The 23,059-nt window shown below is 51.8% G+C and overlaps 10 protein-coding genes across 10 annotated transcripts; 3 read left to right on the top strand and 7 right to left on the bottom strand.

Moving 5' to 3' along the window:
• Positions 1-20: 20 nt before the first annotated feature.
• Positions 21-467, bottom strand: BDZ99DRAFT_401349 (uncharacterized protein; the record flags this gene model as incomplete). The annotated part of the gene is made up of 1 exon (XM_033716221.1): positions 21-467. A coding segment is annotated over one exon (447 nt), but the record flags the coding sequence as incomplete, so codon positions are not given.
• Positions 468-1,757, bottom strand: BDZ99DRAFT_401361 (uncharacterized protein; the record flags this gene model as incomplete). Its single annotated transcript, XM_033716223.1, has 1 exon — positions 468-1,757. A coding segment is annotated over one exon (1,290 nt), but the record flags the coding sequence as incomplete, so codon positions are not given.
• A 3,232-nt stretch (positions 1,758-4,989) lies between these two features.
• BDZ99DRAFT_468825 (uncharacterized protein) lies at positions 4,990-6,148 on the top strand. Its single transcript, XM_033721353.1, has 3 exons — positions 4,990-5,070; positions 5,127-5,316; positions 5,458-6,148. The coding sequence occupies exons 2-3, from the start codon at positions 5,148-5,150 to the stop codon at positions 5,955-5,957; spliced, it is 669 nt and encodes a 222-aa protein (XP_033569597.1). The 5' UTR covers positions 4,990-5,070; positions 5,127-5,147; the 3' UTR covers positions 5,958-6,148.
• A 605-nt stretch (positions 6,149-6,753) lies between these two features.
• BDZ99DRAFT_401353 (ankyrin) lies at positions 6,754-8,232 on the top strand (the record flags this gene model as incomplete). The annotated part of the gene is made up of 2 exons (XM_033716222.1): positions 6,754-7,779; positions 7,936-8,232. Coding segments are annotated over 2 exons (1,323 nt in total), but the record flags the coding sequence as incomplete, so codon positions are not given.
• A 1,519-nt stretch (positions 8,233-9,751) lies between these two features.
• BDZ99DRAFT_527358 (uncharacterized protein) lies at positions 9,752-10,604 on the bottom strand (the record flags this gene model as incomplete). Its single annotated transcript, XM_033726250.1, has 5 exons — positions 9,752-9,762; positions 9,836-10,044; positions 10,094-10,258; positions 10,312-10,346; positions 10,404-10,604. The coding sequence occupies 5 exons, from the start codon at positions 10,602-10,604 to the stop codon at positions 9,752-9,754; spliced, it is 621 nt and encodes a 206-aa protein (XP_033569599.1).
• Positions 10,605-11,537: 933 nt separating this feature from the next.
• Positions 11,538-12,883, top strand: BDZ99DRAFT_551003 (HET-domain-containing protein; the record flags this gene model as incomplete). Its single annotated transcript, XM_033727003.1, has 3 exons — positions 11,538-11,901; positions 12,001-12,196; positions 12,446-12,883. Coding segments are annotated over 3 exons (759 nt in total), but the record flags the coding sequence as incomplete, so codon positions are not given.
• Positions 12,884-13,211: 328 nt separating this feature from the next.
• Positions 13,212-15,102, bottom strand: BDZ99DRAFT_551007 (uncharacterized protein; the record flags this gene model as incomplete). The annotated part of the gene is made up of 1 exon (XM_033727004.1): positions 13,212-15,102. The coding sequence occupies one exon, from the start codon at positions 15,100-15,102 to the stop codon at positions 13,636-13,638; it is 1,467 nt and encodes a 488-aa protein (XP_033569601.1). The 3' UTR covers positions 13,212-13,635.
• Positions 15,103-15,997: 895 nt separating this feature from the next.
• Positions 15,998-16,473, bottom strand: BDZ99DRAFT_576736 (uncharacterized protein; the record flags this gene model as incomplete). Its single annotated transcript, XM_033728605.1, has 2 exons — positions 15,998-16,275; positions 16,332-16,473. The coding sequence occupies 2 exons, from the start codon at positions 16,471-16,473 to the stop codon at positions 16,163-16,165; spliced, it is 255 nt and encodes an 84-aa protein (XP_033569602.1). The 3' UTR covers positions 15,998-16,162.
• Positions 16,474-16,570: 97 nt separating this feature from the next.
• On the bottom strand, positions 16,571-17,249 carry BDZ99DRAFT_527361 (uncharacterized protein; the record flags this gene model as incomplete). Its single annotated transcript, XM_033726251.1, has 3 exons — positions 16,571-16,735; positions 16,798-17,019; positions 17,085-17,249. 3 exons carry the CDS (start codon positions 17,247-17,249, stop codon positions 16,571-16,573), a joined length of 552 nt encoding a protein of 183 aa, XP_033569603.1.
• Positions 17,250-18,991: 1,742 nt separating this feature from the next.
• On the bottom strand, positions 18,992-22,634 carry BDZ99DRAFT_201368 (uncharacterized protein). The gene has a single exon (XM_033713252.1). The coding sequence runs from the start codon at positions 22,614-22,616 to the stop codon at positions 19,062-19,064; it is 3,555 nt and encodes a 1,184-aa protein (XP_033569604.1). The 5' UTR covers positions 22,617-22,634; the 3' UTR covers positions 18,992-19,061.
• Between the last annotated feature and the right edge of the window lie 425 nt (positions 22,635-23,059).

A 23,059-nucleotide genomic window follows, 5' to 3' on the forward strand; every position in this document is an offset into this window, starting at 1 on the left:
GATATATATGTTCTGATGTCTTAGGACGTACTCAACTCGACTTTGCAAATCCACACCCTTCCTGTTCCAACACCAATACTAACTATATTCCCTGACATCGCTGAGCATGACGGCCGATACTCTGAAGGTAGCCACATTAAATTCTCTGAGTTGTATATTATCCACACACGATCCGCGCTTAAAGCTAGGCCATGACATTGAGGACTCTGAGGTTCTGAATGGGATAGAAGCGGACTTGAACCTAGTGGAACACAAATCTCGATAGTGCCAATATCTGTGTGAAGATACGTACCAGAGATGTCAAATGAGATGCGTTGAAGTGGCTTGCCAATACTGAGCGTCTGGGGGCATTCGCCGCTGCTCGCGTCCCAGACCTTGACCATGTTGTCCGACGACGCCGATGCGAGCCGCGTCGAGTCCGGCGAGAAGGCGACCGAGTGGACGGAACGGCTATGCCACTTGAGCGTCTACCTTGCCCCTTTCTGCAGCAACAACCTTCTGACCTCATCCGTCTTGGCCATGCTCAGCGGCGTTTTTCCCGTGTCCGACACGGCATTCACGTTGGCGTCGTATGACAGCAGCAGCTGCACGACGTTCGCGTGGCCATTGTTGGCCGCCCAGTGCAGCGCAGTCCACCGATACCGGGTGCACATCGAAGCGTCGGCACCCCGTTCCAGCAGGCTTTTTGTCTCCTCGTACCGCCCGCCCGCCGCCGCGCCGTAGAGCGGGAACTCACCGCGGGAGTCCAGTACGTTGAGGCTAGGGTTCAGTATCCGCTGTCGTTGTGAGCTAGAGCTTGGTGGCGCAGGGGGATGCCGGCGCAGGTCGTCTAGCTGCCGCACTAGGTCGGCCCGGTCCGTCTCGGATTTGCGGAGTTTGGCGTCCAGGTCTCGACGCTCGGTGTCCAATTGCTGCCGGAGATTGCTGGCCTCGGACGCATGTCTGGTTTTCTGCTGCTCTAGCTGGGTCTTCAGTTGCTGGACTTGCTCTTCAGCCCGTTCGAGCTTGTTCTTTAGGACTTTTGCCTCGTTGGCCCTTTTCTCTAACTCCAAGTTCTGTGAGTCGATAGTGTTCTTCAAGGCGTCAATCTCATCCTTGAGACTTGCCAGTTCCTTATCTTTCTCCTCGACGATGCTCTGGAGCTGTTCAGGCGTGGGTTTTGACGATTCTGCAGCAGGGTTTTGATCTTCTGGGGCCGATTTCTTGATCTTGTTGATGAGTTCTTGGAGGATGCTAAGATAGATACTCTCCGCCTCATCGTCTCTGGAATCTTCGACTCGGCGGACGGCGACAGTGGGATGCAAGGCTGAATAGACGGCCTTCAGCTCAGCTTCGGTACGGACCCCCTGAGCGGTTGATGGGAGCATGTCCCAGAGGGTAGTCACTATCATGATGTTCTCCTGGAATGCCGGGCTGAGCAGCTTTTCGAATGTTGCCAGATTCTTTTTTGCGGTCTCGCTTGTACTCCCTTCCGTGATGTCGTGAAGGTAAATCAAGCCGTGAACTGTATTGTGGCTTTGGCCTAGTTCGCGCTCTAGGGCTTTATTCGCGGTATTGAGCAACTCGACATCCGAGTCCACCGACTGTGGAGTGTCTATCAGCCATACTTGTTCCCCGTTGACAATACCCTTGACGACAGAGGCCGCTGGGGAGGTGCAATCATCACCGTTTCCAGCCGCCAGAGGTGTTTCGGTAACAGCTTCGAGGAAGAGACTGCGTTCCGATCCTCCAAGTCCCATCAAGGCAACAACGGTAGGGTTTGTCGGGCCTTCAAAATGCCTAAACTTTTATTAGTCATCACGTATACAGCAGCGCTCCTTAGTGGAACTGGTGATTTACATTGTGGAGATTAACAAAAAAAATATTGATTAGGTGTACCGAAGGTGTTGGGTTATCGATGACTGCGAGAAGAGTGTCGGGTAATGTGATTCTCACTCCCTTCAAGGCTATGCTCCAAGCCGGGAATGTGATGAGGCTCCAGCGCGTACCTCCTGACCATCATCTACTAGTCTCGAGCAGCCGATGATCGATACTCCGTGAAGCCGCTTAGAAATTAGTCGAATCTGACGAAGTTATTCCTGACTGAGTCGCGTACTAATGGCACTGCCCGACTAGGTGCGTTGCATCTCAACAGTCTGCAAGTAGAAATATTTGGACAATATTCACGCTCGCAGCATGTATTGATGCCCTCTAACACGAATTACCAACACATCAGCCGACCACTCTAGCATTCCCTCGCTATGGCCTGGTGATGACAAATACGAGCTTTCAGCAACGCCAGAAGTTACACAGCGCTTCGCTCACGCGGCTCCGCCCAATCAATCCCCGCGCTCTCAACAGGGGTCTCCCGGATGATCCACCTGACAAACTTCTGCCTTGTGGGTGTGAAATCAGCCTAGTTACCCAGTGTCTTTACGAAGCACCAGACGGGCTATGGGCCATGATCCAATCTGCTCTACGGTTGAACTACAGGGTCGCGTAAGCAATAATCAAGGCCCACTTTTTCATAACTCACATTTGCGAAAATGGCTCCTGCAAGCCGGTTGATTGGCTGCGCGGAGATAGGTCAGTGGTGCTACGGTCTTAAAGGGGAAGGGGCATATGTACCTCGACGTATTCTCCCAAGGCATCGTCAGGGTCTGCAGTCGAGTTTACATCCAGATCTGGATTAGAGAAGTGAGCGTTTCGCTAAATTTCAGCAAGGGGGTAATGTTGCTCAAACGGTCAAAAGAATAGCGCGCTAGATAGCTTGGTTTCAACCACTTACATGCCGTGCAATGACAAATGCCCTTCAGCTCGTCGTCTTTGGACAGCCTATCGACGAACGCCTTTGCCGCTGGGCTGCCCCCGACACGAGAGATTTGGAACACCACGTCTTGGAGTCGGTTAGCTCCTACCATGGCATTGAGGAAGGCGTGGATGGGGTCACGAACGTTTATCTCCCAGGTTTGTACGGTCAATGAGCTCCCTCTTGCAATCTTTCATTTCGCTTTGCAGTTTGGTGGATTTCTCTCCTTCTGGCTAGCAAAGGACTGGTAGTTAGCAGCTGTGCCGGGATGACAGAATCTGGTTTTGCATGGGGAATTAATTCCCCTCCCTCAGAGCACTCACCTTTCCATCTGTAATGATGCTGACAAGAAGCGGTCGTGGCCTCTCTGTTCGAGCAACATCATATATGCGACTCTGGAGAATCTTTCCCCTCAGCGTTGTTCCTAGTCTAGTAGTTTCGACCGTCAACTCGTTCTCTGGATGGAAAACGCGTTCAAGCTCTTGTTGTACTTGTTCCAGATTTTCAACTACCATCGTTGGGACTTTTTGTCCCAGAAACTCCATTCTCACGTCTCTCGTATTTTTCAGAATCGACTCGACCTGGACGATCGTGCTGCAGACGGATGTCATCTGCTGTACGCGCTCCCCGTTTTCGGATATGATCATGGATTCGCTGTTATCTACCAAGAGGCCTCAGAACACGATTTGTGGACAGGAAGTGCTGGAAGCCCAGCAGAAGTCATGCTTACCGAGTAGAAGTATGCAATCATACAAACTTAGGAGGCACAGCATGTCGATCGTATCCCCTCCTGCCTCGTCGACATTTTCTAGCTCGGCTATCCACTTGTCGACCTCCTTTGCCAGGACTTGGAGTTCAGCGTCTTCGTAGAAATTGGCTAGATGGTCTTTGTTGAACCTGACAAACCCTCCGTAGGCGATATACTGCGAGAAACATCAGGATCAGTATATTTTGGTGCGGTGGAATCTCATGCGCGGATACATTTTCCCAATGGGGCTCTCTAACTTACCTGGTTCCTGGAAGTAAATCCCAGATTCTTCGCTCCAGTTGGAAGGCTGTTAGCCTGCGCTCGCTGCCTTGCCTGCGAAGCCGACGACGGTGTACTTGAATTTGCAGCTCGTGCATTTTGCGGCGGATTGGTTGACTGTTGTTGTCGTTGTTGGTTTTGTGGCGGCTGACGGTCCCCGGCCGGAGCCTGTGGGCCAAACTTGAAACCATTGCTACGGGACGTATCTTCTTCGTTGGGGTCTTTGTCCACAAAGTTGGCGTTCTTGTTCTCGTAAATGGTGATGCTCGAATTATTGGTAGGCAATTTTATCGTGGCAACTTTGTTCACGTTTTCCAAAGGGAGCTGGCCGCGGTTTTCGCCCTCCGCGACGCGGATGTTCATGTACTGTGCTGGTATGATAACATACGACGTATCTTCCCTGTAATCGACGGCCGCAACTACCATCTGGTCGTCGTCAAACTTCTGCGCAATACCGACGACATATTTCCGTTCATCTTCTCTCTCGAGGTGCCCCCCGGAGCACTCGATGGTGAAAGCGCCTTCTTGATCACAGACCCTATCAGACACCACGGTCAGTTGGGCTGCATTGTCCGGGAACTCGGCCATAATAATGTCGCCATCCTTTTTTCTAGATGCGAGTTTGATGGGCTTTTCGGAAACCTGAGTTGTGTGGATAGTCTTCTTCTTCTTCTTCTTCGAGTCGGGGTCGCGAGTGCCAATGAAGGCATAGTATTCTTTGTGATAGGTGAAAGTCCCGTGGCCGTTTTCGCGGAGTTTGCCGGTGTTGTAGCATACCGGAAGGTAAACGTCAGGCGCGTTCGAGATGCTGGGCTTCTCTGCACAGACTATGTACCCTCGAGGCTGGTTGCTTGAGAACCGGTTTACCACATTAACCTTATAAGAAAGTGATTGCGGAGCCATGGAGGTGTAAGATGTTGCCCAAGAACTTTCCCCGTGAGTTCAGAGAAATGTGCACTCTGGTACTCTGCCAAAAGAAAAAAAGAGGGGCATACGGGAGCACGTGAGACTGTCAGAACTTTAGAAGGTCCTGCTGAGCTGGCGCCGTGTGAGCATGCAGTGCCCAGGATTCGAGACAGGGGGGCCTTCACCGGTGGGTGGGGCAAGAAACCGCATGATCAGTAGTCCCTCGTTCCTTCCCACTCCCTGTGTCCCACTATCCTTCGCTCCGTCGCTTCCCCCTGTGCTACTCAACTCCTTCATCTTGCCTCACCAGCATACATTAGTTGCCCTAGTCTCCAACGCCAGCTCAGAAGTAATATCCATCCCCATCCAACTTCACCAAACAATCACGTTAATTTACTCACTTAGGCTATCCAGCCCATTTTCAAAATGTCTTCATACACCATCATCATTGAGAACAAGAACACCGCGACGGGCCCTCCCAAGGTCTACAATATCTACACTGAAATGCCTGGGATTAGTGGCGATACCGGATTGCAGAGCATGTTCTCCGTTGCCTGGTACAAGTCTCTCGGAATCCCGCGTGGGGGTCGTGACAGTGAGCTGCCTCTACATTCCTAAATTCCCTGGCCTGGCAATGTCTCATGGATAATTTTCTCCCCTAAGACATGATCAGGCGAGTCCTGATTACTCGATTTTACTTCAGAGCTTTTTTCTGACTCTGAGTGCAATACGGTAGCCTTCCGATTCACTACCAATGTGTACGCCTTCGTCGGCAGCTCCTCCGAGTACAGCACGCAGCTGGCGGCGGGCCACGCCATCAACATCATCAACAGTGCGGTGGCCAAGGTCGACCCACGTAGGCAGAAAGGCTCGCAGTTCCTACTAACTAAGGACTTCGATATCAATGACAGCAAGGAGGACCGTGCTAAGGCCGGTGCCTTCGACTTCTCCGTCGAATCGGCCTTTGACGAACCCAACAAGTACGTTGTCGGTGTCGCCCGCGAACAGGTTGGCGGGCAGTTGACCCCCGTCGCCGTTGTTGACCTCAAGTCCTCGGCCGATTATGTCTTCGAGCCTAAGCCTAAAGTCTACGTTAGTTGCACCAGCGTCGACCGGGGCGAGGTTTTCACACCACCTACCACCGCGGGCCAGTTCGCCGAGATCGAATACAAGGACGGCCGCAAGACGGCCTTGGTGACGGAGTCGGCCGGTGCATTCAGCATCGCGTATATCTGATTGAAAAAATGCCCTCACATGTGAGACGCTGGCACTTGTCTGGTCTGCCTGCATCGTCTTTGCTTTGAAAGGCTATTCTGCGATGATGAGACACCAAATCGACAATTGTTGTTATGATGGAGTTGGACGGAGAACAGGGTTCCGCTCGTTCCAGTTAGATGGGCCATAGCTCTTAAAAATCACATTGCTACATTGATTTGCTAAATTACCGTTTGTGACACACTTTGTACGAAGTAGGATGTCATTGTTATCAGTAATTGTCTCGCTACCGAAATGAGGGGGGTTGATATTGGCGCTTTCGTCTTCGAGCGGTACTTTTCCGAGCTGATGGGCTTATGCCTGAATAGCGATGGGGCTGGAATACATTGGTTCTTCAGTGATAAAAGTATTGTGGTGAGGCCTGGCGACTTCGTTAAATGGGCCCCGCTCTTGTTCGTCCATATCATGGACCTTAAAGGATGACCTTCCTTAGATCTGTTCTTTAGGAGTGCCTGGCAATCACTGGGTAGGCCTTTTAGGCGCCGGGCCATGCTGATGGTGGCTCGGCCAACGCCAGGCGAGCGTGTTACGCCACCTCGACACGTCAGCTTCCCGACGCAGTCCGCTGGTTCTACGTCGTTCCTGAAGGGCGGTAGAACAAATCCGGTGTGCATGTCTGAAGCTCCTGTATCTAGTTGAGTTGCGATTCTTTGTTGGCTAGAGACAATATGTGAGTTCCAGGGCCCTGGCCCATACGTCTTGTGGATATACACTGAACAAAGATTCTAGGGTGCCGCCAGATACCTCCTCTGCGTTGCCTACCCCCACCATACTCGCAATTTTAGGAGTCGAAGGACTCGAGCGAGACCTTTTCATCGAAGAAGTAACCGGCATTGACCTCGCTGGCAGAGATACGGCCGATGGCGGCTCCACGGCTCGCGTGTTCAAGGGCAAGGCCGATGGCAGAGATTTGTGGCTCGTGGATTGTCCGTCCTTGTCGATGGCTGACGCGGGGTTCACGAATGCCGTCCAGGCGGCTCTCGCCAAAGAATCTACACCAGCGCAGCGCACAATCGGAGGAGTGATCTACCTTCATGATATTACGGATAAAAAGGCCAAAGAATACGCGACTAGGAACCTATCTCTCTTCAAAAAGCTGCTGGGGCCGGAATCTCAAGACAATATCATGATCGTAACCACCTTATGGGATATGCTTCGGACAACGGACGAAGGGACGCGAACCGAGGCTGAACTCAAAGCGGCTTACGGCAATGCTTCCTCATCGGCGACAGTGACCGTACGCCGGATCCAAGATTCAAGTAATGATGAAAGCATTTATGTCAGCATCGTTCGAGAATTCATTGCGGTGGTCACTATTTCGACAGGCATTGATGGCAACCAGTTTGCGAAGATGTCTCTCCAAGATTTGGTCAACATCATTGCTAGCAAAGATAGCGAGCTGGTAGACCTCAAGGCCAAGTTCCAGGCTTCTTCTGCCACACATGCCATGGAATTGGAGAAGGCGGTGACCGAAAAGCTGCGTGTAGCCAAGGAACTCGATCAGGCCAGAAAAGCCGAAAAAGAGGTCATCCAACTCAAAGGTGAGCTTCAGAAACATAAAACGGACCATGAAACCAAAATCGACAACCTTGAGCGACAATTCGATGCTGAGAAGCGAGATTTAAACAACAAGCTCCAGAAATCAGAGGTAGAGCGCCTGGATTTGGCCAGACGCCAGGAGGAGCTGTACCGGACTTTGGCGCGCGACCTTGCCAGTCAAACCCTAGGAACTACTGGAATTACGCCTTTACACCTCGCTGCTAGGCGTGGACAGACAGATCTTGTGAGGCCATTAGTTGAAGCTGGCGTGCCGCTCGAGGCGAAGATGCAGCGCATTGACGTGTCGACTGACCGTAGCTATGGCACGGCGCTTCATTGGGCTTCAATCGAAGGCCATCTTGGGACGGCAAAAGCATTGCTTGATGCAGGTGCCCAAAAGGAGGCTCTCAATGCTTGGAGACGTACCCCTCTTCACTGTGCTGCCCGTTTTGGTCACCTCGAGGTGGTGAAGCTGTTAGTGAGTCGCAATGCCAACAAAGAGGCGAGGCGTGATACCAACGAGACACCTCTGCATTTCGCCGTGGAGGAGAATCGCTACTCTGTTGTTGAGTTTCTGATAGATGCGAAGGCAGACATCAATGCCCGCGGGGATAGGGGTACTCCGCTGCAGTTTGCGTATGCGAAGGGACATTACCAAATTGCTCAGCTGCTAGTCTCCAGAGGAGGAAAGAAATGAAGTAGGTTTGTCTGGGGAGGGATTGCTTAGCTTTTGAGATTCAGTATAGCCAGCGTAAAGTTCCAGTGGAGACTCTTCAGACAAAGGTTGGCGATGTATCATTCTCTATATTAGCAAGGGGAGGGATAAACGCGCACCCCCTAATCACTCTACGCAAACCCCCTCCCCCCCTGTCACTTCACCACCTTCTAATTAGCTTAGAGCACTTCTCCATAGCCTCTAATTCACTCACTTAACTTGCTCACTAATTCCGAATGCTCTCTCCAAGTGGGCCATGTACAACACAAGCAATTACATCCTCATCCTCATACTCTACCTTTACAATACACTCACCATGACCCTCCAGCCGCCACCGCTACGGGCCTACAACACTATAGAGGAAGCTGAGGAAACGCTCACAGAGCATGCAAAGGCGCAAGGCTACGGCCTTGTGAAGTACCGCTCCAAGGGTGATAAGACAACGGCAAAAACAACAAGGAAGATCTGGTACAAATACTGCTTCCTATCCAATTCGTGCAATTGTATATACGGCCGTACGCCTAAGTGAATGAGAAAGGCTACACGTGCGGATGCACGTGAGAATAGAGCTCCGGACGAAGCTCCGAGCCGCTCCAGCCAATCAAAAGATCAGACGAGAGGGGGTGTGAAACTACCAAAAAGGGGGTGTGCAGGTACTAACGTCCTTATTATTCCAAGCCATTACTTAAAATATTTGGTGGTTGCTGAGATTGCTGAGCTGTCAAAACGTCCAAATCGCACCAAAAAGTAAGGGTGACCACTAGCTGATGCTGACCACTAGCTGATAGACTACGTCAAATGAAAAGTGCTAAATAAGCAGCCGCCAAGCCTATACGTGACCTCTGCAGAAGTAACTGAATCCAACCCGATGAAATCTAACCCCCTCACGAAACCATTCAGCACACACTAATCCTCAGATCCGACGGCGCTGTCCCCGTGAAAAATCAGTCAAAGTCAAAGTCCACTCCTTGACCTCACCCGTCTTGCCGTCTTTCCAAGTATTGCCCGGGTCGCAATAGTCGAGCGGGGGCTTAGTGTTGCAAGTCGGGAACTTCAGAGCGCCCTTGCAGTCTTTGTTGGTGCCTTAGGGCATTTCCTGGCCCGAATACGAAGACGTTGCGCCAGCCGAACCAGAGCAGCGTATCGTCGGTCGACGTGACGTCGAGCCCGGTGAGCGTCAAGGCGTCTTCGCCCGGGATCTGGATGTCGAACCCCTGGCTGAGGTCGCTGTGGGCGGCTGTGGTGTTGGCGACGCTCTTCTCGTTGGAATCGTACACTTGCATGCTAGATAGAGTTGTTGGGTTAGCTGTTGCGCTTTTATGGAGCGTTTGGTAGCGCGTGTGAACGTACATGACTCCCCAGTCCTGTTTTTCTGTGATGAATTGGTTCACATGTATCCGATAATTGTCCGTGGGCGTAGGATCATTATTCATAAGTTCAGGTGGTGGGTTGTTGATGAACATAGCGTTACCTCATTGGGTCTGGAGCCTTCCTTCGAAGCTCATCCTTTTGCTATTTGGAGAACCTGGATAGCAAATAGGAGCTGATTAGCGGTGTTGCCCGAAGAATGATGGGCATGTCTTACATGTTTTATCATCCAGCATGTGTAGGAAGGTCTGGGAGCAGGTGGGGGCAAGTGTGCCGTAGTCTTTGGACGGGGCCGTCCATTCGAAAGTGAAAAACCAGTTCTTGTAATTTGTCCATTTACCGTTCGCGCTCTTGTCATCAGACGCTGCCCATGCCACCTTGTGGTCTTCGATAGAACGAGTCTGATTACAGAACTGATACATAAGACTAGGAACGGTCAGTGGAAGACTTCGGTCTCTGTGGAATGATGATTTACATCGTCCACATCTCAGTTTCAACATCAAACTGTTTTCCGTCGCATTTGGCTGTACCGTTTGCGTCTATGAATGAAAGTAGTCTTGGTAGACCTTTGGGATCAACAAAGGATATCTTATTTGATAGTATGAAGCCGACGAAGTTCTGAGACGGGATGCACGTACAGCTATCAGATTGGCATTAATATGAGTTCCTAATGTAGTGACGGATCTCACCTACCCAGACCAAATAGGTGGTTTCGATTTCTGAGGATGCTGGTGACTCAGTTAGTAAAGCCGCCGGAGTATGCTTCGAGCTTGAGAAACCCTTACCCCAATACACATGCCCGGTGGATTTTCTCCTCCGCAATTTACGCACTGAGGCATTCGGTCAGCAGGAGGACAGCTTGGGGCAGATGATGCAGTTGCCGTTTTGGAAGGCTCCAGCTTGGAGAGCACGAACTCCGTGGGCGAGGCGTTGTGGTCGTTGGCGTGGGCAAAGGCAATCACAAGAGCCGTCCGAGAAAGTTCCATGACCCAGTGGTCTGAAATGGCAATTTCTGAAGGCTTGCCGAATGGAAGAAAGTGCTCTATCTCTAGAATTCGTTGACGAAGAACGTTTCATCTCTTAGAAAAGATATTGGGTGGACGGATATGCTGAGGTCCTAGGCGTGTTCAGTTCTAAGGCTGAATACCCTCTTGCTTTCTCGCTTGTCTTGTCCGTTTCGACGACCTGGTGTCGCCATCCAATCATGAACGACATAGGTTAGAAGGCGGGGCGAGAGCCCTCCAAGGCTGGTGCTTCACGTTATTGCGCTCCACATCTAAGGACTATCTTCTCTCCCTTCAACTCTTCGTGTCATCTAAGCTCGTCATGTCATCCTCGCCTTGCAACTTGTGCGACTACTTTGAGCCAAAATATTCAGGATCCCGCGTCGTGTTTAACTGCAGCCTTGCGAGGCTCGATGAATCGGTCAAAGCTGGCTGTCCAAGATGTACTTTGATTCGCAACGGGCTCACTACATTCGAGCCCAGAATCGGCAATTTCATGGATATTAAACTCATTGAAGTTGGCCCTGATCCCAGGCATTACGATCTCGCGGTTGAAGACCTCAACATTCGAGTCGTAGTGTATGTCGGGAATAAAGGAGTTTTTCTCGACTTTGTTCCAGGTATATAATCCTGTTATTCTCTTCGTACATGTCTCTTCACTATTCCTTTCATCTTACACTCAACAACTATGCTACCCTTCTCTCGAATTGATCTAAACAGTCGCACAATTCTTCGCCTCGGAGAGCTAATGTTCCTACTATGACAGGACCGAAGCACCATCTATCCAGCAAACAAGATACAGGAATCATCTCCAGAAAAACAGCGTCAGAAGAATCGTTTAACTGGGTGTCTGACCTTCTGAATATTTGTCAAAAGGACCATCGCAAGTGCAATCCCACCACTGCCAGCAAACTTCCTACGCGCATCCTTGATGTGGGACTATCGGATGACTTGTCTAAGAACAGCGTGAAGTTATCCGAGCTATCCAATGTCTCTGCTCAATATGTATGTCTCAGTCATTGCTGGGGAACTGTGAGGGTAATCACAACGACTCGCCAAACTCTCGCCGCTCGTTGCCAAGGAATCCCCTGGGAAAGCCTCCCAAAAACCTTTCAAGACGCTATTACATACACTCGGCGATTGGGCCTGCGTTACCTGTGGATTGATTCTTTGTGTATACTTCAAGATGATAGGGAGGATTGGAGAAGGGAATCAGCCCTAATGGCCGCCATATACAAGAACTCTTACATTACCCTTGCAGCCACTAAATCTCCAGACGGTAATGGCGGATTGTTTTCTGAGGGATCATTTTTAGATTATAATCATCCCTTAGAGCCGCAGCTGCCAATAGCCCTTCCATGGATGGAAAAAGAGACAGTTCAATATTACGTCCACGAGCGCATTTTCCATTTCGATTGGAGGGCTGGTTTCGACGACGCAGCAAACCCTTTGAGGACTCGCGCATGGGCATATCAGGGGAGACTACTATCACCTAGAGTCCTTCATTTTTGCGCGCAAGAATTGGCATGGGAATGCCAAGAGACTACGCAATGTGAATGTTTGTATTCCGAACGGTCTATCGACTCAAAGCAGATGTATTCCACAGCTATAGGGACACGGAAAAGTCAACAGATTTGCCCAAGCTCCACAGCCAACCACAGTCAGAATAAAGTCAAGCTTAGCCGCGAAGAGTCCACGAGCCAACTCAAGCAGCCCGAAGACAATGGCATTGATCTTGTTCAGACTACCTCACCTTCAAGCTCTATGAAGTATCAACCATTGGGTAATCAGTCATCCTCTCCGTTCACCAGATTCATCGAGAGGCTCAGGGCCACACGGTGCACACCAAACCTTGTCTCTCTTTGGCGTTATCTAGTCGAGGAGTACTCTGGCCTTCGTCTTTTGGAAAAAAGTGACAGGCTCCCGGCCATTGCAGGACTGGCCGCACATATTGCAACCTACAAACCAGGGAAATATCTTGCAGGCCTCTGGGGAGATTCCATATATGAAGACATGCTTTGAAGAACCAAGAACAAACGAGTATACGATCCAAGGCCTGCAGCATATCTAGCTCCTACATGGTCTTGGGCCTCCACGAAATCCGGTATCTATTTCTTCAAGGCGACTCGCTCACATGACCCCACTTTCCACGTGCTCCAATCGAGTTGCATCCCTGTGCGCGATGGAGATTGGTATGGTGAAGTTAACTCCGCAACCTTAACCGTAGCGGGCAACCTTCAACCCGCAACGGTTGTCTACCATCATTCCGAACTCGCGTTGGAACCTTTGTACCACTTGATTGTAAAAGGGGTGACGCTTCTAGTATCGCCTGACTACTCGTAGTCACTGGAAGGGAGATCACAAGGTTCGAGATGGAGAAATGGTATACTGTTTGGGCGAATTTGAGGGATGGATAGAGGCCTATGAACAACATTTCTCACTAGTAGTGCGCCGGCTCGCCGACGATAGCGTGCGGTACGAACGCATCGGCGTTGCCTTAAACACCAGAGATAAGCTGATGCCTGATATACCAACACCACGTGTTCTATTTGATAAAAACTTTGAAGCGAGAATGACTTTGGTTTAATCCCCGAGGTTATACTCCATGCCGCATTATGCTCCATGCCGCAGAGAGTAGAGGTGTCATTCAATCTATCTATCCTTTGCTGACCACCGGCCACGTTAGAGCTACAGGCCTTGAAAAACCACATATGCAGATGCTGAGAATAACACTTGCCACATTCCAGCAAGGATCCTCCATCCAGTAAAGATTAAATGAGAAAGGTAAGACTCCCATTGCTCCCAAGAGCTTCTACTTGAATCGTACTAAACGCACCAAGCAGATCCAAGTAGGGCGTAGTGGGACGAAGAACCCAAGCGCTACTCTCCATTTCGCTGCTACCTTCCAACATGTACTTAGACGCGTTCTTTTAGAAGTTACACCTCGCTCTCCACACCAAGTACCGCCGCTTCACCGCTCCCAATTCTCGCATACCACCCATCCACTCTGCTTCTATAAGCCGTCAGCCCCACAGGTCCTAGTGATCTTTCTTTCCCTGCCTTCCTCCCCATCCTCCTTCCGCTCATCAACCACCCCTTCCAACCCCTCCCGCCTCGCCCATTCCACCGGCCCCTCCCGCACCTCCTCCACCATCGCCGCCAACCCCCCCGCCGCCTCCTCATACGTCTCCCTCAAGGCCGCATACTCCCCATCCATCTCCGCCAATCCCCTCACCACCTGCGCATTCTCCGCCCTCAACTCCTCATTCTCCCCCACCAATTCCCCCCCCCGCCCCTCCGCCTCATCCCTCTCCCCCCTCAACCGCCAATTCTCCCCCCCCAATCTCCTAAACCCCTGCACCGCCTCCTCATTCACCTCTCTTAGCCGCCGATTTTCCTCAATCAGCTCCAAAATCGACCCCTGCGCCATCAGCATCGCACCCCGCTCGCCCGCCTTCTGCGCCGCCATGCGCGCGTTCTGCACCTCGACCTCCCGCAGCCGCGCGAGCAGCCGCCCGCGCAGCCGGTGGCCGTCCAGCAGCGGCTGCAGCAGGGCGGTCAGGCTGGCGACTTGGTCCTCGAGGGCGTGGATCGTGCGCGCGTTGAGCGCGAGCATGGCGGCTTGGTTGGCCGTGATGCGCGTGAGGAGGTATTCGCGGCGCGCGGCGGCGAGGAGCGAGGCGTGCAGGGCGAGGGTGTTGCCGAGGGCGTTGAGGTTGTGCTGGAGGGCGTGGAGGAGGGCGGCGGCGCGGTCGAGGACGGCGAGGTTGGCGCGGAGGCGGAGGGAGGTAAGGGTGAGGGCGCGGTGGACGAGGTGGGTGAGGAGGGGGAGGGGATTGAGGAGGCGGATATGGGAGAGGCGCTGGGGGTGGGGAGGAGTGGACGGGACTGGATGGGTGGCATCCGGTTCTCCTGGGCGTTCCTGGGGCGGTGCGTCCTGGGGCGGTGCGTCCTGAGGCGGTGCGTCCTGAGGCGGTGCGTCCTGAGGCGGTGCGTCCTGAGGTAGAGCTAGGGGGTCGTCCTGGGGTTCTCCCTTTGGTTGATCGGCGGGTTCGTCGCGAGACTCGTTCTGAGGTTGATCGAGAGCTTCGCACATAGTCTCGCCCTCAAGCTCGTCCAACTGATCTCCTTCAAACGGATCATAGGACTCTTCTCCCTCACCCGCATCGGACTCCTCCTCAGAGCTAATTGAAGTCGAAAAACCAGATCCGCCAGACTCGAGAGCAAGGACGTGTTCCCAAGCCGAGAATGGTTCCACGGTATCGACCACACACTCCTCAGCTGGGAAGTCTTCGGGGAAGTCTTCGTGTGTAAAGGACTCAGTCTCCTTAACGACAGCCCAATCCTTCTTCTCAACTATACCTCCTGAGTTCCTTAGAGTTCGAAGTCCCATAGTGGCGTCGTTGCAGTTCAGAGGAGTCGTATGAAACGGCTGCAACGATTCCAAAGCGTCGAGTGTGATGGAAAGCCGGCGTTCCATTGATGCTTGTGGGTAAGAACAGGTCCGACGGATATGGGAGTTGAAGAGTACAGGAATGGAAGAACATAGGCGTTGAGAGTATGGGAAATGCCAACAAGATGACGGTGGTGGTGGTGGCACAGGTGGTGGATGAGAATGTTTGTAAGGAAGAGAGAACAGTTCTCTGAAAGAACTTGTTTACATCGAAGAGGTAATTCACTAAATGGCTTTCCTGCACGTCGCTTACACTTACACCTCCTAGCCCCTCTTCTGCACTCTGACCGCCCCGTTAGTTGTGTTTTCACAATGGGTGAATGAACTCTAAACATCATGATCGAGTCTCCCTGCATGCGTTCTAAAGCAAGCCGCGTCTGAACAACAATTTGGCAGCAAGCAATAGAGTTGTAAAGGTATATGAGCTGCTGCCGATACCACGTTCTGCCTTCTAGTTCTAGAGCATCAACCCCACGCGAACCAGTCTTGGTCATCAAGACGTTGACTCAGGTTGAAATTGATGTGAACTCTGCTTGTATTGTAGTGGCCGTACGGGCCGAATATATACTAATAGGAAATGGCCCACCCCTAGGTCTTATCAGCTCAGCTGAATAGAGGCCAGCTGAAAGGAATGGACACAGCTGAGAGGACCCTGGTGTAGCTGAACAGAGGGCCTCGCCACGCTGAGTGCGCGCTAGTAGCAACCAACCAAAGAACGAGAATCAAGGAGAGAGAAAAGGGGGGGAGTTGGCAGCCAGTTAGAATGCTCCTACGCACGTCTGTCTACGCGTCTCAGCTGTACAGGGTTCACTTCTCAGCTGGACAAGGTTCACCTGTTGTTTTGTCACCGTTGCTGCCTGCAACCCCTGGTCTCTCTTCACTATATAGCCACTCGTTAGCACCTCAATACAACTCATGCTTTCCTCACTGATCCTTTGCCCTTCCTACGCCAGCTGCCAGGAGTGCCTGTACGTAGGTGACCGTGAACCGTATGAGTTGTTGATCCTAGGTTGTAGCTGTTACAACCCGAGTCGTTGCTATTTGAATACTTCATCAATGCACCTTGAAAGCCCGCCATCCGTTTCCCCTATCCACCAACCTTGCGCCTTCTATAGCGATCAGCCGGAAAGCTTGTGGCTGTGATACTCCTCTTCGCGCCAACACTCGTCAGGACCTCATCACGGTGCTCCGAGGACTGCTCTATGTTCTCTCTATATCAGTAAGTTGCATGCTTACTTGTGAAGACGCTCACATACCGGTGTAATATTCCGGTCCCCAATTTCTGACATCTCCCCGATCGTTCTTCCGGGCCCGCTTTCCCGCAGCCGCATCTGTCACAACCCCAGCTTTCCTCGCAGCTTTCAAGAACCGAGGCTTCCGCAGCGCCTTTGTGAACATGTCTGCAATGTTCTCCGTTTTACATCGACCCAAACCATCCGAATCGCTTCCGCAAGCGCTTGTGCTCTCAGGTAGTGATTATCGAATATCGAGATATTTAATTCGAGAGTGAAATTCTGGATTCCGGACCAGTTTTATCGCTGCTGTGATATCGATGGATTATTGGATCGAAGATCTCGGTCCCCCAAGCGGAGTTCTGGGCATCTAATTCTGGGATCTGTGTCTGGTTACGGATACGCTCATTCAAGAGAGCCCATGTGCCCTATTGTGGTTCAGAACGTTCTCCCCACCGGTCGGTCTGCCATCTCTCCTCTGGAGCCTGACGGCCTCCAGCTGATCTCGTCTCATCTGCAACCTGTAGTATAGGTTGGAGAGATGCATGGTTCGCTCTTCGCGTTGGTCGACGATTGATCGCGTATCGTTGTTGCCAATCACGTAAGGCATATTGTCAAGTGGAGTGTCTGAAGTCTGGCTATTCATGGGAGGGTTGGATGTGCAAGCGTGAGGATACCTAGTCTTGGTTGAGCTCGGGCCCCCTTCGACCTCCTAGCAATAATTCCTGTTCATCAGACGACCCGTCTCGCAAACCCGGGAGTGGTAGAACCACACACGCCGAAGCTAATTCTTGCACTGCTTCCCCGGATATCCCGAGAGTCCGGAACCGCGACTCCGACCTCTGTCAGGCGATAGGGATTGTATTCGAAGTCCTCGAAATCGATGGCATTGATCACGAAGTCAGAGGCCTTGTCGGGTCCCCCTTCGACCTGCTGGCCCATTGCGACCTGATTGCATGAATTCTGTCTTTAAGGATATGGTCTTGGCTACGGAGGTATTCTCGACGTGTCGTGGGATGCCCGCCTCCATTTCTGCTCGTATGTGTGTGGCGAGTGATGTCAGGTCGACGAGCTGTGTGTTAGCATAGGCCTGGATTTTCTCGCAGCGACGAGCGAGGGTAGCTGTTCCTGGGGAAGATTGCATCGGATCGATAAACGTGCTGCCAAATGCTGGCATGTAAATTGGCACAACCTGAGGAGCTGCGAAACTCGTGATCAGGTTTATTGCACCCCTCCTCGAGGCCGCATCCCAAAAGACTCGGCTCATCAGTTTCGTTCCGGATCTCAACCTTTCCAAAAGCCAAGTGAAGGTTCTCATAACATTTCTGTGTCATTTGCTGGTTGCACATCGGACTAGTGGGAAGTTAGCCATCCTCCCACTCGTATCAGATGGGGATCTCGGAATGTTCTGTTGATGTGATTTTGCGGCCTATGCTCTAGTTCTCATGTTCCTCGTCGATGCCCAGCGGGGGCCCAACAAGACATGCTTCCCATTCAAGACTTCGCTCAGCCAAACACCGGAGCTCATAGAAGCTTGCAACCGCAATATATTTTTCCATGGTTTAGTTCCTTCTGAAGTGGTGACGCATCATTGGGTGCAGTCGATCAGTGGACATAAAAGGGCGCCGAGTCGCGAATATAGCGAGTGTTTGCTGTGCTGACACACATGCATGCGCGCAGTGGTGACGTCTCTAGGAGATGCCCTGTGTGGGTGTCTTCAAATACCGTAGTCTTAGCTGTTGGGCGTGGAGTGGAGTTGTCGGTGTGTTATATAATATGGAAAATGGAAAGTATAGTTTTGAAAGAGGCGTTGTGTATACAGCTGAAGGTGGGCGAAAAGTTGCGTGGAAGGAAGAACGGTGTGATAGGACGAGTGATTTATTATAATTGGACCAAGACCCTCATCATAAGGTTGGAATCTAGATCGTTTACAAGAACCATTTATTTCTATGGTTTAGTTGAGAGGATGATTGTTGATTGCGACTATGATTGTCGGTTGTTTCGTTTATGTGCAAGTCTTATTCTTAGCCCACAAACTCCACCAAAACCATGGTTCGAAGTACCAGCCCAGAAGTGAAGCTTTGAGGAGACTGAATTGTCGCTGCTGTAATGCTAATGGAGTCGCCTGAATATTCTCCAGAAACTTAGGCCGAGTATGTCGATATTCATTTTCACAGCAGTAGACAACGCGTTCGAAGGTGGCATGACTAGGCGCCATTCCGCTCCAAATGCTGAGCTTCCATCTCTTTCAGTTTCTTTAAAGTTACGAAGAAGCACCCTAAGCAGTAATAAGAGAGTGTTGGCAAACCTATGATGGAGCTTAGCCAAAGTTCGCACATTCATCTTCAATCACACTACAAACACACATGAAATTAGGACAAAAGAAATCAATTCAGCATGGAGACAATCTCCTTAGCTTTAGTCTCTATCATCCAGCATATGTAGTAAACAGATCCCAATCTGAGAGTATTTGTGGGTATAATAGTTTGAGTTATAAGCAATATGTGATGTCTGGAAGGGTATCGTACTCTATACTCCGTCCAAGTCTAGCGGCAAGCAAGCCAGACCATCCAACAGAAATGTATGAGAAGTGTACGCTTGACCCACACGTATGATGAGATAACAAAAAGAAAAGGCTACCGTTGAGGCACAGGAAGTTTACCAGTATCAAACCAGTACCCGATAAGCAATTATCAGCTCCAGGGCATTCCTGCCCACAGCATTTCCGTCCCCAGTTGTCGTATCAAGCCGTCTTTAAACAGCGACCAGTCTCTGTACCACCTTCCCTAGCCGCTCCGTGAAGCCGCTCCAGACTTCCCTCCCCTCATCTCCCTCTAGCATGCGCACTTCTTGGTCGACTCGGAGGTTGTACTCGATGAACTCGGTGACAGCGTTGACGAGTATGTCGATCTTCTGGTTGGGCAGCTTGCGGACAACCTTGCGCTTAACATCCGTGTTTTGACAGAGATTTCCGAGCAGGACGGTGAGGTAGCCGTATGCGACATTGGACCTGGAGGCTTCGAGGGAGTCGGCCTCCGCGGCCCTTTCAGTGCCACTTAGGAAATGTATAACCAGCCTTTCAAGCATTACGTCTCCCTCACTAGCCTTCTTTTCGCACACCGCGCCTCGAGCCGCATCGCTGAATTCGGCTAGATTGATCATAGCACCCAAGCTTAGGTAAAGGCTTTCCAGGATCGTCTCCCTGCTCTCCTCGTCGATCTGGTCTTCATCCAGGATGTTGAAGAATCGATCGATAGATCGGCATAGCGGCAACACAAGTGCACTAGTCGAGAAGATTTCGCAGGCGCGTACATTATTGTTGGTCAGGTTGATGACGAGTCGGATGGCGAGGCGGTCGAGCGTCGCCTTCATCTCCAGGGCCGTGTCGGTGCTCTCAGTTCCTAAAGTGTCTATGAAGAAAGGCATCATAGACGCAACACGCTTCAGGCTCTTTGAACTCCAGACTCCAACTTTCACTCCGCTGAGGGAGAGTGATTCCGTTATGCTGAGGCAGAGTTTGAGGGTCTTGAAGTCTGGTGCTTGCATTTGGTCGGACTTCAGATCCTCCACGTGCGTATCGGCAATCTCAAGTAACTTCGATACCACCTGATCGTCTTGCAAATCGTCTTTACTCCCAACCTTTCTGAGGCCACGTACGAGAAGGTCGAGACCACGAAGAGCTACTAGCTGAGGGGATATCAGGCCCGGCCTGTCATCCTTCCAGAGAGCAGAATCGTGAACGACCTTGCGAAACTCGATCACATCCTTTTGCGCGAGCTTTGACAGATTCGATTTCCGTTCCTTGGCTATGCGCAGAATGTCTGTGTCGCGTTCTAGCAGGCTCGCAAAGCACGTCGCGGCACCTGTGTTGTATATGTGTTCGAGCACGCCCGGAGCCACACCTGCTTTGATCACGAATGCAGTGGTTGCCGCCGCTGTGAAATTGAAAATTGGGTCCTCGGAGCTCGATAGCCTCGAAAAAAGTTGGCGATCAAGGCCGAGCTCAATGACGCGGTGTACGATGGCAGCGTCAGACAGTTTGGTCGCGAGTTCGAGCATTGCACTGCGCCGTCGTGCTCTGCCGTAGGAAGTCGTGTCGTTGATATCGTCTAGCAGGGCTTCGATGTCAGTCCTAAACCGGAGGATCTCGCCGCCCTTGCGGAGCTCATGAATACTGCGGACCGTGTTTGTAGGCTGGTCATCGTCTTCATCATCATCTAACTTTGCGAGACCTGATTGTGGTTTTGCGTTGAGTCCTCGCCGCTGGGCTGCTGGAGCCGGGCTTTCCATAGGCAACGAAAAGAGAAGTTCAGCTTCAAGATTCGCTTCGTTGAGGTACGAGCGCTGTTTGGCGTAGGTTCTCTTCGGGCCGTCGGCGAGGATAGGAGCGGATTGTGATGACTGGGACGCTTCTGCGGCGTCGATGTCGATGTCCATATCTTCCGTGATGTTGCCGACATCTTGCGGCGCAGCGAGTAAAGTTCGCTCAACTCGGCCATATGTGCGCTTTTCGGTTCTGGTTGGGAGACCCTGGGGCGCATCTACCACCTTGCTCTCCACTTCTTCTTCTTCTTCCTCCTCTTCAGTTCCATCATCCTCATCATCTGATGGAGGCGCAGACTTCTTGAGAGAATCGATCAGTCGTGGTCGTTTTGTGTGCATTGTGTGTGGAATGTCTGAAGATGATCGTCCGAGCTTAGCAGCCATCTTACTCTCGCGGCGCTCCGACGAGATGCGTAGGTCTTCCAGCTTGAGCATCCCAGGCGTGACAGTATCATCGCCTAGCAATTTACTCCATGCCTGTCTCTGGCGAGGAGTAACAGCTCCACTACGCATTGGCGATCGTGGTAAAGCAGACTGCCGTGGTGGTGGTGTGGAGGGCAGCATCTCGGAGTACTCGGTATTTTCCATGGCATAATCCTCTTGGGGCGATGATGGAATGCTCGGTATAGGCGAAGGATAGCGAACGGGCCGAGATTCTCTGACGGCTAGCATATTATGCAATTTCGCGGGCGCTGACTGGCCCTTCGACAGAGGTGCTGTAACGGGAACTGTTCGCGTTCGAGTTCGCTGCGGTTTATGGATGACCTCCGCCTTATTCGGCCTAGGTGCTGAGATTCCGTCCTCCGCGAATTGGATCTTCTTCTTTACATCCCGCGAAGCGCTTGCATCCCGTCGCATGTGTTTCGCGCTCCGCTGATGCTCTACAGGGACTGTATCCTTGTATGCGTTTTCCTGATTTGTAAACCCTTGCGATCCTGCTGACGAAGTTGGTATGTATCTCTTCCTCTTCTTCGCGGTAGTAGAAGAGTCCGATTCGGTCAATTGCTTTGGAGAGGGTACCGTATTGGTGGCTTTTGACGGGACAATGGATTTCAAAGTAGGAACTTGTTTCGGTCGAGATTTGAGTGAGGTTTGGCGTTGAGGGGGTTTGTCGTCGTCCGTCGAAGGCACGTCGAACATGTCGTATTCCGCTTTCTTTGCTATTACGGGGCCCTTCTTCTCCGGTCGCTTCGTAAGCGGGGATGGCTTCTTTGGCGTTGTAACAGGGCTTTTCGTGAGGATATCCTCATTTGATGACGGCAAGTCAAGTATGTCGTACTCCGGCTTCTTAGATGCGTCTCTCGAATTTCCTTCTGTTCGTTTCGGCACTGCGGAATGGGCCTTGGAGGAGATCTCAGCCGGGTTCCCTAATTTTGGTTTTGCTAATGACTTCCCCCCAGCGGCTCCGAAAATCCTCGCAGCCTTCGTCAACATTGGCTGCGCAGGCTGCTTCTCTTCAGTACTTTCGATACCCTTCCCCAATTTCGCGGATCGAGACGTAGTAAAAGTCTCCACAGGTGCATTTCTTGACACAGGCTTCTTTCGCTCGTCCTCCGAAGACAACGGCATGCCAACGACTACATCGTCTCCGTTTGGCGCATCCCGACTCTTCTGCCCAGTACCCGCAGTGTATTTCAATTTCGCCGGTCTTGATGCTACCACAGGCTTCGCAAAGGCCTTCTTCGGCGAAGGCTGCGACAGCTCATCCTCCGAAGACGACGGCACGTCAAAAACATCCCCTCCAGTCTTTTGCGCGTCACTCCCCTTGTCCCCAAACCCTAGTTTCGACACATTCTTCAAGCCGGTCGGGCCCCAACTCCCACTAGATGTTGCGCCCGCTTTCGTCCTCGGTTTCTCGGGCGAAATCACGTCGTCGTTAAAGGCGAAAGTCTTGTTACGCGACTTGCCATAGGTGGCGACCCGCTTTCGGCGGGGCGCGGCGGTGGAGGCGAGAGACGGCTGCATGGCCGATGCAGCAGTCGCCATGGATCGCGGAAGAGGTTCGGTGGTATAGGAGGTGGTCGCGAGCCCGGTATCCAGAAGCGTGGTGGTGGAGTCAGACGGCACGCATGGTAGTAGTGAAGGCGGGCGTGTGGAAACGGCAACAACAATGCGCTGCACGCAGCTAGACAGTGAATGAAAACAAAAGCTCCCCGGCAGGCCGGTCTCAGATGCGGCTCGGGCGGCTGCAGGAGGCCAGTAGGGTTAAGGTATGCGGGTGTCTGCAGGTATGTGCGTGGTGATGCAGGTGGTGGCTCGGGTCTGTGTTGAGTCGAGGTGTGGCGGGTGGCAGAGGGGACGAGGCGCAAGAGTGCGGTGAAACGTCACTGGACGATTACATCGGCTCGCGATTGGTTACGGCTTGGGAGACAAGAATCTCGCAATTGCTTCCACGGTCACAAACGTAGGCAGTACGCAAACATTTGATC

This window comes from Mytilinidion resinicola, assembly GCF_010093595.1.
Source record: "Mytilinidion resinicola strain CBS 304.34 unplaced genomic scaffold BDZ99scaffold_31, whole genome shotgun sequence".
In the NCBI taxonomy this organism is placed as follows: Eukaryota; Fungi; Ascomycota; class Dothideomycetes; order Mytilinidiales; family Mytilinidiaceae; genus Mytilinidion; species Mytilinidion resinicola.